Genomic DNA, 12,661 nt, shown 5'->3' with positions numbered 1-12,661 from the left:
AACTGGACAGCCACATGCAAAAGAATGAAACTGGACCACTATTTTACACCATAAACAAAGAATAACTTAAAATGGATTAAAGACTTGAATATAAGGCCTGACACCATAAAACTCTAAGAAAACAGATATTTATAGTAAGCTCCTTGACAAAGGTCTTGGTGATAAATTTTTGAATCTGACATCAAAAGCAAAAGCAACAAAAGTAAACATAAACAAGTAGGGCTACATCATCAAACTAAAAAGCTTCTTCACAACAAAGGAAACCATCAACAAAATGAAAAGGTAACATACTAAATAGGAGAAAACATTTGCAAATCATATATCTGATAAAGGTTAATACCCAAACATATAAAGAACTCCTACAACTCAATAGCAAAAAACCCCAAACAATCTAATTAAGAAATAAGCAGAGATCTGAACAGAAATATTTCCCAAGAGGACATACAGATGGCCAATGGGTATATTAAAAGATGCTCAACATCACTAGTCATTAGGAAAATGCAAACCAAAACCACAATGAGGTATCAACTCATACCTGTTAGAATGTCTATAATGAAAAAGCCAAGAAATAACAAGTGTTAGCAATGATGTGGAGAAAAGGAAACCTTTGTGCACTGTTGGTGGAAGTGTGAACTGATGAGGAAAACACTATGGAAGTTCCTCAAAAATCTAAAAATAGAACTTTTAAATTAAAGGTTAAAAATAGAACCATATGCTTCAGCAATCCCACAAAGTACTTATTTGAAGAAAATTAAAATCCTATCTTGAAAAAAATATATGTACCCCATGTTCACTGCAGCATTAATTTTAACAGCCAAGATATGGAAACAACGTCAAGTTCCATCAATGAATGAATAAAGAAGATGTGGTTTACATATACAACGGCCTATTATTCAGTCCATAAAAAAATGAAATCTTGTCATCTGCCAACGTGAAAGCACCTTGAGGGCATCATACTAAGTGAATTAATTCAGACCAAGACAAATACTGTATGATCTTACTTATACATGGAATCTAAAAATAAAAACAAAGAAACAAGCTTTTAGCTATAGAGACTAAATTAGCAATTGCCAGGGTTGGGGTCAGGAGTGGGAGAAATGGTGAAAGGGATCAAAAGACTCAAACTTCCAGTTATAAAATAAGTAAGTCCTGGGGATGCTGACTGATGGTGAAGCTGAAACTCCAATACTTTGGCCACCTGATGCAAAGAACTGACTCATCTGAAAAGACCCTGATGCTGGGAAAGATTGAAGGCAGGAGGAGAAGGGGACAACAGAGGATAAGATAGTTGGATGGCATCACCAACTCAATGGACATGAGTTTGAGTAAACTCTGGGAGTTGGTGATGGACAGGGAGGCCTGGTGTGCTACGGTTCATGGGGTCGCAAAGAGTCGGACACAACTGAGCGACTAAACTGAACTGAAGTCCTGGGGATGTAAAGTATACCAAGGTGACTATAGTTAATAATATAGACAGTTGCCAACTTATGGTGATTCAATTTAACAATTTGACTTTATGATGGTACAAAAGCAATATAAATCCAGTGAATCTGTACTTTGAATTTTGATCTTTCCCTCCATGCTATCAACATGCTGTACAGTACTCTCTCATGATCCCTGGCAGCAACAGTGAGCTGTAGCTCCCCCAAATACTACTTGATCATGAGGATAAACAACCACTACACTTAAAATCATTGTTTTTCACTTTCAGTGCAGAATTCAATAAATTACATGAGATATTCAACACTTTACAAAATATGCTTTGTGTTAGATGATTTTCCCAAGCTGTAGGCAAATGTAAATGTTCTGAGTGCATTTAAGATAGGCTAGGCTGCTGCTGCTGCTGCTGCAGCTTCAGTTGTGTCCGACTCTGTGCGACCCCATAGATGGCAGCCCAGCAGGCTTCCCCGTCCCTGGGATTCTCCAGGCAAGAACACTGGAGTGGGTTGCCATTTCCTTCTCCAATGCATGAAAGTGAAAAGTGAAAGCGAAGTCGCTCAGTCGTGTCCGACCCTCAGCAACCCCGTGGACTGCAGCCTTCCAGGCAGGAGTACTGGAGTGGGGTGCCATTGCCTTCTCCAGGCTAGGCTAAGCTACTGAAAGTAAAAGATGCTTGCTCCTTGGAAGAAAGCTATGACTCCTTGGAAGAAAAAATATGACAAACCTAGACAGCATATTAAAAAGCAGAGACATTACTTTGCTGACAAAGGTCCATCTAGTCAAAATTATGGCTTTTCCAGCAGTTGTATATGGATGTGAGAGTAGGACCGTAAAGAAGGCTGAGTGCCAAATAATCAATGCTTTCAAACTGTGTGTTGGAGAAGACTCTTGAGAGTCCCTTGTACAGCAAGGAGATCAAACCAGTCATTCCTAAACCCTGAATATTTATTGGAAGGACTGATGCTGAAGCTCCAATACTTTGGCCACCTGACGCGAAGAGCCAATTCACTGGGTAAGACCAATGCTGGGAAAGATTGAAAGCAGGAGAAGAGGCAACAGAGGATAAGATGGTTGGATGGCATCACTGACTCAATGGACGTGAGTTTAAGCAAGCTTCAGGAGATGGTGAAGGACAGGGAAGACTGGTGTGCTGCAGTCCATGGGGTCACAAAGAGTTGGAATGACTGAGCGACTGAACATCAACAAGGCTAAGCCATAATGTTTAGTAGGCTAAGTGATTAAATCAATTTTTGAATGAATATTTTAAATTTATGATGGGTTTATCAGGACATAATCACATATTAAGGAAGATCTGTGCATATTCAGACGTTGCTATAAGAGAACAGATCTTACAAGTTCTCATCATAAGAAAAAAAATTTGTTAACTATGGAAGGCGATGGATGTTAACTAGATAACTATGGTGATCATTTTGCAATGTACACAAATATCGAACCACTGTATGCCTGAAACTAATAATAGTATATGTCAATTATATACTACAATTAAAAAACCAAGAAAATAACAACCATAGTGAGGATGTAGAGATACTGGAATCTTTGTGCACTGTTGATGGGAGTGTAAAATAGGGTAGCCACTGTGGGAAAAAAGTATGGTAGTTCCTCAAAAAGTAGAATTACCCTATGTTCCATTAACTCTTCTGGGTATACACCCAAAAGAACTGAAATCAGTCTCAAAGAGACATTATACACCCATGTTCATAGCAGCATTACTCACAGCAGGCAAGAGGTGCAAACAAACCTGGTGTCCACAACAGAAGAATGGATAAACAACGCGTGGTGTATACATGCAACGGAAGATTATTCAGCCTTAAAAAAGAAGGAAATTCTGACACACACTGTAACTAAATGACTCTTGAGGACCCTGTACTCAGTGACACAAGCCAGTCACAGAAAGACAAACACTGTATGATTCTACTTACATGAGGTAACTAAAGCAGTCACATTCAGAGACAGAAAGTAGACTGTCTGTTGCCAGGGCTAAGCTGGGAGAGGGGCGATAAGGAGTTATTGAATGAGTAGAGTTTCAGTTTTTCAAGATGAATTCTGGAGATATGCTGAACTGGCAATGACTGCACAAAATGTCAATGTCCTTCATGTGTGCTTAAAAATGGTGAAGATGGTAAGTTTCATGTGTTTGTATTTTATCAGGATTAAAAACAAAGTTGAAAAGCCCACAATATATAAGAGAGAATCTGTTCAAAATCCAAGACTAGAAAGGGGAATCCAGTTGAACTTGGGCCACGGTAGACTGAAGATGGAGCCAAGGTCTCCCAGCCTTTTGGTTGTACCAACCCTTTGAAATAAGTAACAACAGAATGGCCTAGTGGTGGTTCTGCATGGAGCCTTTTGGCAACAATATTCTTACATGGATGCAGGTGCTAATTTAACAGGCAAAATGGAAACCTATGGTACTACTGTGCCAAGCTACAGTTTAATCTGAAGCATTAAGTTCCCATGGACCTCACAGTAGGTGGCAAAGAACTATGAAGTTTAAGGGAAATCAAATCTAAATAGCTGCCCAGGTCCAAGCAGAGAGCTCAAAGCCTGTTTGGATTTCGATAAAATAACATCACAGAGGGAGCTGTTACCAGGCCTGAGCAATTAATCTTTCTGAAAAAAGTGAGTTTGTACTTTTTCGGGGGGAGGAGTTGTGCAGCTTCTACAAAATTTGATAGTATAAATACAGTGCATTTTAATCCATGCCAATAATTAGATTCTCATACTAAAAAGGAAGTGGCTAAAACTTTCCATGGCTATCCTATCCCTACCTTTTATGGGAAAAATTCTAAAAATATATCACAATCCAGATTAGTATGAAGGGAGAGGGCATGTAAATGTAACACCAACCCAAAATTGCAAATGAAATGTGCTATAATCTAAAAATGTTTCCTCTTCTATGTGTTGGTTCCTGTGGAATCCAGAAAATACTGACTACACTACATACAAAACTATCCTTTGATTTAGGGGCAAAATGTTTATTAAATGTTGTGGTTCAGTTGCTAAGTTGTGTCTGACTCTGTGACCCCGCCCTCCATGGACTGCAGCACACCAGGCTTCCCTGTCCTTTACTGTCTCTCAGAGTTTGCTATAATTCATGTCCATTGAGTCGGTAATGCTATTTAACCATCTCATCCTCTGCTGCCCTCTTCTCCTTTTGCCTTTAATCTTTCAGAGCATCAAGATCTTTTCCAAAGTTTTTAAAAATGTGTTATTTTTATCACACACATATACATAATATAAAAATAAAATTTTTATAATAAACACTGATGTGTAAGAGCTGAATATTTTTAAAGTTTTTAACATCAACAGAACTAAAACAGGAAAAAAACTTCTCAATAGATACAGAAACATCATTCAGCAAAATTCAATGCCTATTCATGATTGAAAACTCTCAGCAACCTAAAATAGAAGGTAACTTCCCCAATCTCATAAAGGGTTACTGACAAAAACCCTACGGCTAACACTATACTTACTGGTGAAGACTGAATGCTTTTCTCCCAAGACCAGGAACAAGACAAGGGTATCAACTCTCACTATTTCCATTCAACATCATAAAGGCTATCCTAGCCAGTGCAATCTTGGGGGTAAACAGCAGGGAGTGGGCGGAGTATGTAGAGTGAAAAGAGGAATGTAAAACTGTCTATTTAGACAACAGATCACCTATGTAGAAAAAACTACAAAACATCTACAAAAAAGCTGAAGAATAAATGAATTCAGCAAGACCACAGGATATAAGGTGAACATGAAAAAATTCAAATATATTTTTACTCATTAGCAACAAATTATTAGATATTGAGATTTTTAAAAATTCTATTTTAACCTAACTATAAGTATTTGTGGACAAATTTAGCTAAGTATGTATAAGACCTATTGTGAAAACTATAAATTCACTGCTGAAAGAGTTTATGAATAAATGGAATAAATAGAAGATATAAATAAATGGAGAGTTATAACATGCTCATGGGTCAGAAGACTCTATTAAGATGTCAATTCTCTCCAAGATGATTTATAGATTCAAAGGAATTCCAATCAAAAACCCAGCAGGCTTTTTTGCAGGAAGGCTGACTCTAAAATTTAAACAGAAATGCAAATAACAGAACAACTTAGAGAAAGAACATGGAGGAATTACACTACCAATTTCAAAAATTACAACAAAGCTAAAGTAATCAAGACAGTATGTTATTGGAGTAAGAACAGACATTTAGGTCAATGGAAGAGAAAAGAGAGTCTAGAAATAGATCCAAACATACACAGAAAACTGATTTTTTAAAAAAGTGCCAAGGTAATTTCAATGACAAATAGACTCTGCAATAAATGATGCTGGGACAATTGTTATATATGTGTGAAAAAATTAACCCAGACCCTTATCCCTCACTATATATTAAAAATTAATTCAAAGGTTCCAGAAGTAGGTTCCCTAAGATCCATGATTATGTTCCATAACAGTAATGTTTTCAATACCATATTGCTTTAATTGAAGAGAAGAAAGGATACTATACAAAATAATAATAAACATTAATGTTATGCAATGTTACAAAAAATCATAATGGGCTATTGGCCTAAATGTAAGGGCTAAAATCATAAAATTTCCAGAAAAAAAAACATAGGAAAATATCATTACAATCTCAGAGTAGATGGAAATTTCTTACATAGCATACAAAGAGAATAAAACAGGACTTGATTAAAATTTTAGGCTTTAGCTCATCAAGAGACACTGTTAAGAAATGAAAAGGTAAGCCACAGACTGGATGAAATATTTGCAGAACACATTTCTGATAAAACAGCTATAATCAGAATAAGAACTGAGAAATGAAAATCAAAACTACCATGAGATATCACTTCACACCAGTCAGAATGGCCACTGTCAAAAAATCTACAAATAATAAATGCTGGAGAGGATGGGGAGAAAAGGGGACCCTCTGACACTGTTGGTGAGAACATATATTGGTATATCCACTATGGAGAGCAGTATGGAGGTTCCTCGGGAAACTAAAAATTGAGCTACCAAATGATCTAGCAATCCCACTCCTGAACACATATCCAGAGAACATGGTTTGAAAGGATCACATGCACCATAATGTTCACTGCAGCACAGATTACAATAGCCAAGACAGGGAAGCAACCCCTATGTCCACTGACAGATAAAGAGGATGTGGCACATACGCACAATGGAATAAAAGAATGAAAATCAGCCACTAAAAGAAGAAATCACACTATTTGCAGCTACATAGACGGTGGACCTGGAAATAATCATGCTAAGCGAAGTCAGACAGAGAAAGACAAATACCATATGATATCACTTACATGCAGACTGTAAAAGAAATGATACATGTGAACTTGTTTACAAAACATAAACATACTCACAGACTTGGGAACAAACTTACTGTTACCAGGGGCAACTGTGGCAGGGACAGACAGACTGGGAGTTTGGGATTGGCCTGTCCTCACTACTGCCTTTAGAACAGATAACCAACAAGGACCTACTGCACGGCCCAGGGGACGCTGCTCAATATTGTACAGCAACCTAAAATGGGAAAAGAATCTGAAAAAAGAATAGATAACATATATGTATAACTGAATAACTTTGCTGTACACCTGAAACTAACACAACACTGTTAATCAACTATCTCCAATATAAAAATTTTAAAAAAGAAATGCGAAAAAAGGAAAAAATAAAAACTTATTCAAATATGAAAAGGCAATTAAACATGGAATAAGATAGAAACAAGACACTTCAATAAAATACACAAATGGTAAATACACACAAAAAGATGGTCAATATCATTAGCCTTTAAGGAAATTAAAAATAAAACCATCATGAGATACCACTACATATGTACAAGAACAGTTACATAGTTAAACTTGACAATACCAAGTGTCAGTGAGGACATGGAATAACCAGAACCCTCATACACTGCTTGTAGGAATGCAACCCTGAAAAACAGCTTTGCAGTTTCTTATAAAGTTAAACACAGATGTACCATATGATCCAGCAACAGTTCCTGTCTTGGGAATTTACTAAAGAAAAATGAAACAAAAGGCTGTATGCAAATGTTTATACCAGCATCATTCATAACAGTAAAAAAATGGGACAACCCAATGTCTATCAAAAATTGAATGGATAAACAAATTAGGCTTATCCACATAACAGAATACTATTCAGTAATGAATGAACGCTATGGATGACTCTCAAAAGTATTACACTAAGTGGAAGAAGCTGGACACAAAAGGACTACATATTGTATGATTTTATTTATATGAAATTCTAGAAAAGGCAAATCTATAGTGACAGAAAGCAGATGATTGGTTTTGCTAGGTGCCAATGGTGGGCAGAGAGAATGAACTACAAAGAAGCGCAAGGAAACTTTTCATATTAATTGAAATGTCCTATATTATGATTGTGTGGTGGTTATACAAATACATATGTTCATCAAAACACATCAAACTGAACAGTTAAAATTAATTTTATTTTATGTAAATTATAACTTAATAAAGGTATCTTTTGAAAAAGTGTTTAAAGAAAGATTTTTACAAATATTAACCAAGTTATACACATATGTGCAACATGTACCAAATGGTAGACAACTCAACAGTGATGTCTTAGAATTTTATAAACTTGGTCTTGTCACTGCCATGCAAAAATCATTCCATGTATGATATAAAGTTTGTAACAACAACTACTACTGGTGCAAAAGAATGGAGCAGAGACAAGAATAGGATGGGACCCTATGTCTGAGGAGGTCAAACTGCATTACTGTCACCATCCAGCAAAGATCCATGACAGTGACAAGGAGAATTAGTTTGTGCTAGACATCCATCAGTTCACCATCTGGAATATCCTACTTTCGAAGTTAAACAAGAAATCTTGTCTCTTGGCAACTGATATAAGCCCTAATAGTGGCTTATAAAGCACAACTGTCCAAGTAGTGCTACAATTTTAAAAATAACAAGGAACACAAAGATGCCTTTGCAGGTCATATCACATTCAAAGATAAAGCTATCTTCCACTAGAGTGGAGAGATGAATTGTCACAGCATACAACTGTGGGATGCTGCCATATTATAACAGAACATGTAAGAGATTCACTAAAAATTCATATCTTTTAAATATATTTGACCTATTTATTACTGCTTGTCCCCACCAGAACGATGACACTCCATCATGACAGGGATTTTTGTTTTTGCTGTTCAATGCTGTATCCCTAGCACCTAGAACAATGCCAAGCATACAGTAATTGTTCAATAAACATTTGTTAAATGAATATATTATGTCTACATAGTCAGTAAATATCTATACAAATTTATTATGTCAATATAGATATCAATCACAGCTAAATGATGTAATAGCCTTTTCTTACATTTCTTTTCTTATACAATTTCCTTGACTGGAAATTACTATCTTGTTTCTCTACTCATTTTGTTTCTAAATATCAATTCAAATATAAACTTTTATTCTACAAATAATAAATGCTGTAGAGGATGTGGAGAAAAGGGAATACTCTTGCACTGTTGGTGAGAATGTAAAGTGGTACAGCCACTATAGAAAACAGTATAGAGATTCCTTAAAAAACTAAAAATAGTTACCATATGATCCAGCAATCACACTCCTGGGCATATATCCAGAAAAAATGAAAACTTTAATTTGAAAAGATGTATGTACACCAATAGTCATAGCAACACTATTTACAACAGCCAAGACATGGAAGCAACCTAAACGTCCGTCGACACATGAATGGATAAAGATCCGGTGTGCCCAATGGATATTACTTGGCCCATAAAAAGAATGAATTTTTGCCATTTGCAGCAATGTGAATAGACATAGAAGTTATCATACCAAGTGAAGTAAGTCAGATAGAGAAAGACAATTAAATGAATTTATTCATAGAACAGACACAGGCTAACAGACACAGAAAACAAACTTATGGTTACCAAAGGTGAAGGGGGAGAAAAGGATAAATTAGGATTAACATATACACATTAGCATATTTAAAGCAGAAAAGCAACAAGGATTTACTGTATAGCACAGGGAACTATATTCAATATCTTGTAATAACCTATAATGGGAAGATAATCTGAAAAATATATATATAACTGAATCACTTTGTCATATACCTGACACTAACATGATACTGTAAATCAACTGTACTTCAATTTACAAAAATGAACTTTCAAACAAGGAGATTTTTATTTTTCCTTTATATATTTCTTTATTCCATAAGTTTTCTATGATATATCTGTGTTTATGTGTATTCAGAATGAAAAACATTTTTAATGTTATGCATTTTTATAAAATTAGAGCTTTTGGAAAACAAGATTTAAAATGTTAATAAATACATATCTATCAATAATTACTTTAAATTTCAATGAACTAAGTGCTCCAATAAAAGATACAGAGTGGCAGGCTGGATATAAAATAAGAGCCTACAATATGTTGCCTACTGGCTTCTGGCAATGGCGATCTACTCCAGTACTCTTGCCTGGAAACTCCCATGGATGGAGGAGCCTGGTAGGCTGCAGTCCATGGGGTCCTGAAGAGTCAGACACGACTGAGCGACTTCACTTTCACTTTTCACTTTCACGCATTGGAGAAGGAAATGGCAACCCACTCCAGTGTTCTTGCCTGGAGAATCCCAGGGATGGAGGAGCCTGGTAGGCTGCCGTCTATGGGGTCACACAGAGTCGGACACGACTGAAGTGACTTAGCAGCAGCAGCAGCAGAGACCCGTTTTAGGGTGAAATAAACCCATAGATTGAAAGTGAGGAATTAGAAAAAGATATATTTCATGCAAACAGAAATGACGGGAAAGCAGGGGTAGTGATATTCATATCAGACAAAAACAGACTTTCAAACAAAGGCCATTAAAAGACTTAAATATCAGATATGACACTATAAAAGTCCTAGAAGAGAACACAGGCAAAATATTCTTTGACATAAATTGTAGCAATGTTTTCTTAGGTCAGTCTCCTAAGGCAATAAAAATAAAAACAAACAAGTGGGACCGAATCAATGCATTAAAAAATGAAAATACAACCTATGGAATGGGAGAAAATATTTTCAAATGATGTGACCAACAAGGGTTTAATCTCCAAAATATACCAACAGATAATATAACTCAACAACAACAAAAAACCAAATGACCCAATTTAAAAACAGACATTTCTCCAAAGAAGATAGACAGATAGCCAGACACCTGAAAAAGATGCTCAGCATCACTACTTATTAGAGAAACACCAAAGCCAAACTACAATGAGGTATCACTTCACCCTGGTCAGAATGGCTATCATTAAAAAGTCAAGAAATAACAAATGCAAGAGAGAGTGTGGAGTAAAGGGTATCTTCCTACACTGCTGGTGGGAATGTAAGTTGGTGCAACTACCATGCAAAACAGTATGGAGGTTCCTCAGAAAACTAAAATATAGAACTACCATATGATCCAGCAATTCTACTAATGGGTACTTGCACCCCATGTTCATAGCAGCCAAGACATAAGAGAATATTACTCAGCCATAAGAAGAGTGAAATTACGCCATCTGCAGCAACATGGAGTAATCTAGAAATTATTATACTAAGTGAAGTAAATCAAATATCATAAATCACTTATATGTTGAATCTAAAATATGATATAAACGAACTTACTTACAAACAGACTCACAGACATAGAAAACAAACTCATGATTACCAAATGGGAAAGATGAGAGGATAAATTAGGAGTTTGGGATTAGCAGATAAAACTACAATATATAAAACAGATAAAGAACAAAGATTTATTGTATAGCACAGAGAATTATTAGGTTGGTGTAAAAGTAACTGCAGTTTTGCACTGTTGAACTTTGCTGTTTGATATTGGAATACATTCTTAAGTAAATGTGGTTATGTTATACACCATTTTAATGTGCATTTCTTGCTTTAAGTTTTTTGCTAATGATTTACTGAAGTGGAAGTGAAAGTGTCAGTCACTTGGTCATTTCTGACTCTTTGTGACTCCATAGAATGTAGCCTGCCAGGCTCCTCTGTCCAGGGAATTCTCCAGGCAAGAATGCTGGAGTGGGTGGCCTTTTCCTTCTTTAATCTTCCTGATCCAGGGATTGAACCTGGGTCTCCGCATTGTAAGCAGATTCCTTACTGTAAGCAGATTCCTTACTGTCTGAGCTACCAGGCAAGAATTCTTGCCTGGAGAATTCCCTGGACAGAGGAGTCTGGCGGGCTACAGCCATGGTGTTGCAGAGTTGGACACGACTGAGCAACTTTCACTTTCAGTTTTCAGTGACTTATTATTTGGGTTTTTTTTTTTTCTATTTATTTTAGACTATAGAAATGATATAAGACAAAAAGCAAATTTGAGCAAATTTTTCATTTGAGTTCAAAATGGGTTGTAAAGCAGTAGAGACAACTTGAAACATCAACAACCAACTGAGAGCAAGTCAGTTACTAAACAACAATTCCTCTGCACATGTTTTTTATCTGGAAAACTCTCCATCCATTTCTCTATAAATCTAACCTGTCTTCAACCCAATCTCCCCAATGAAGAATCCTTTATAATACTGATTCATCTTAACCCTCTGATCCATTTTGACTCCCAAGAAAACTCTAAAAATCCCTTTAATGGCAGGAAATACTATCTTTTTATTTCTATTATAGAACATTCAATAAATGCTTAATTTGTTGAACCTGATAAATTTCAATGAGACTGAAGAACCTTAAGGATACAAAATTAATGTAAAGCTTAAAAGAAATATATCCATATATGCATATTATATGCATAAAACCTACCAACAGTGTCTGTCCTTGGGAAATGAAGAAATGCCCCGATATAACTATGGTGAGAACAAGATGCCCAGATTCTTCACTGGAGTCAAAAACCTTGAAAAAGAAAGAGAAAAACGTATTTAAGATGTTTCTGTTAGTTAGTTTTGATAGTTAAAACCAAACTATCTTCTTACATTCATCTTCCAAACTAAATGTTCCCTTCCCCTCATTTAATCTGTAATCATTCCCCTATAGTTTCAAGTTTCTCCTCGTACAGGAGTTAAAAACCAAACTTTTTAAAAAATATAACTAAAACCAATATTTTAAAACAACAATACTAAATCAGGAATTGAGAGATATGGAGCCTGAGTCAACCACTTTTGAGTTACATTTTAATAAATCATTATCTCTGAGCCTGAATTTCCTTTCTGTAACATGGGAATAATACCTTACA

General features: G+C 35.9%; 1 protein-coding gene across 3 annotated transcripts in view; it reads right to left on the bottom strand.

Moving 5' to 3' along the window:
* The window catches only part of REC114 (REC114 meiotic recombination protein), a 184,123-nt gene that overhangs the window by 72,580 nt on the left and 98,882 nt on the right, over window positions 1-12,661 (bottom strand). For all 3 annotated transcript variants that reach the window (XM_027553172.1, XM_027553173.1, XM_027553174.1), the window contains exon 2: window positions 12,232-12,321. In XM_027553172.1, coding sequence (XP_027408973.1) covers window positions 12,232-12,321 — 90 coding nt within the window. The remainder of the gene's footprint in view (window positions 1-12,231; window positions 12,322-12,661) is intronic.

Source organism: Bos indicus x Bos taurus, chromosome 10 (genome assembly GCF_003369695.1).
Source record: "Bos indicus x Bos taurus breed Angus x Brahman F1 hybrid chromosome 10, Bos_hybrid_MaternalHap_v2.0, whole genome shotgun sequence".
NCBI lineage: Eukaryota > Metazoa > Chordata > Mammalia > Artiodactyla > Bovidae > Bos > Bos indicus x Bos taurus.
The sequence above is the reverse complement of the archived record's forward strand: the minus strand, read 5'-3'. Positions and strand labels throughout refer to the sequence as shown.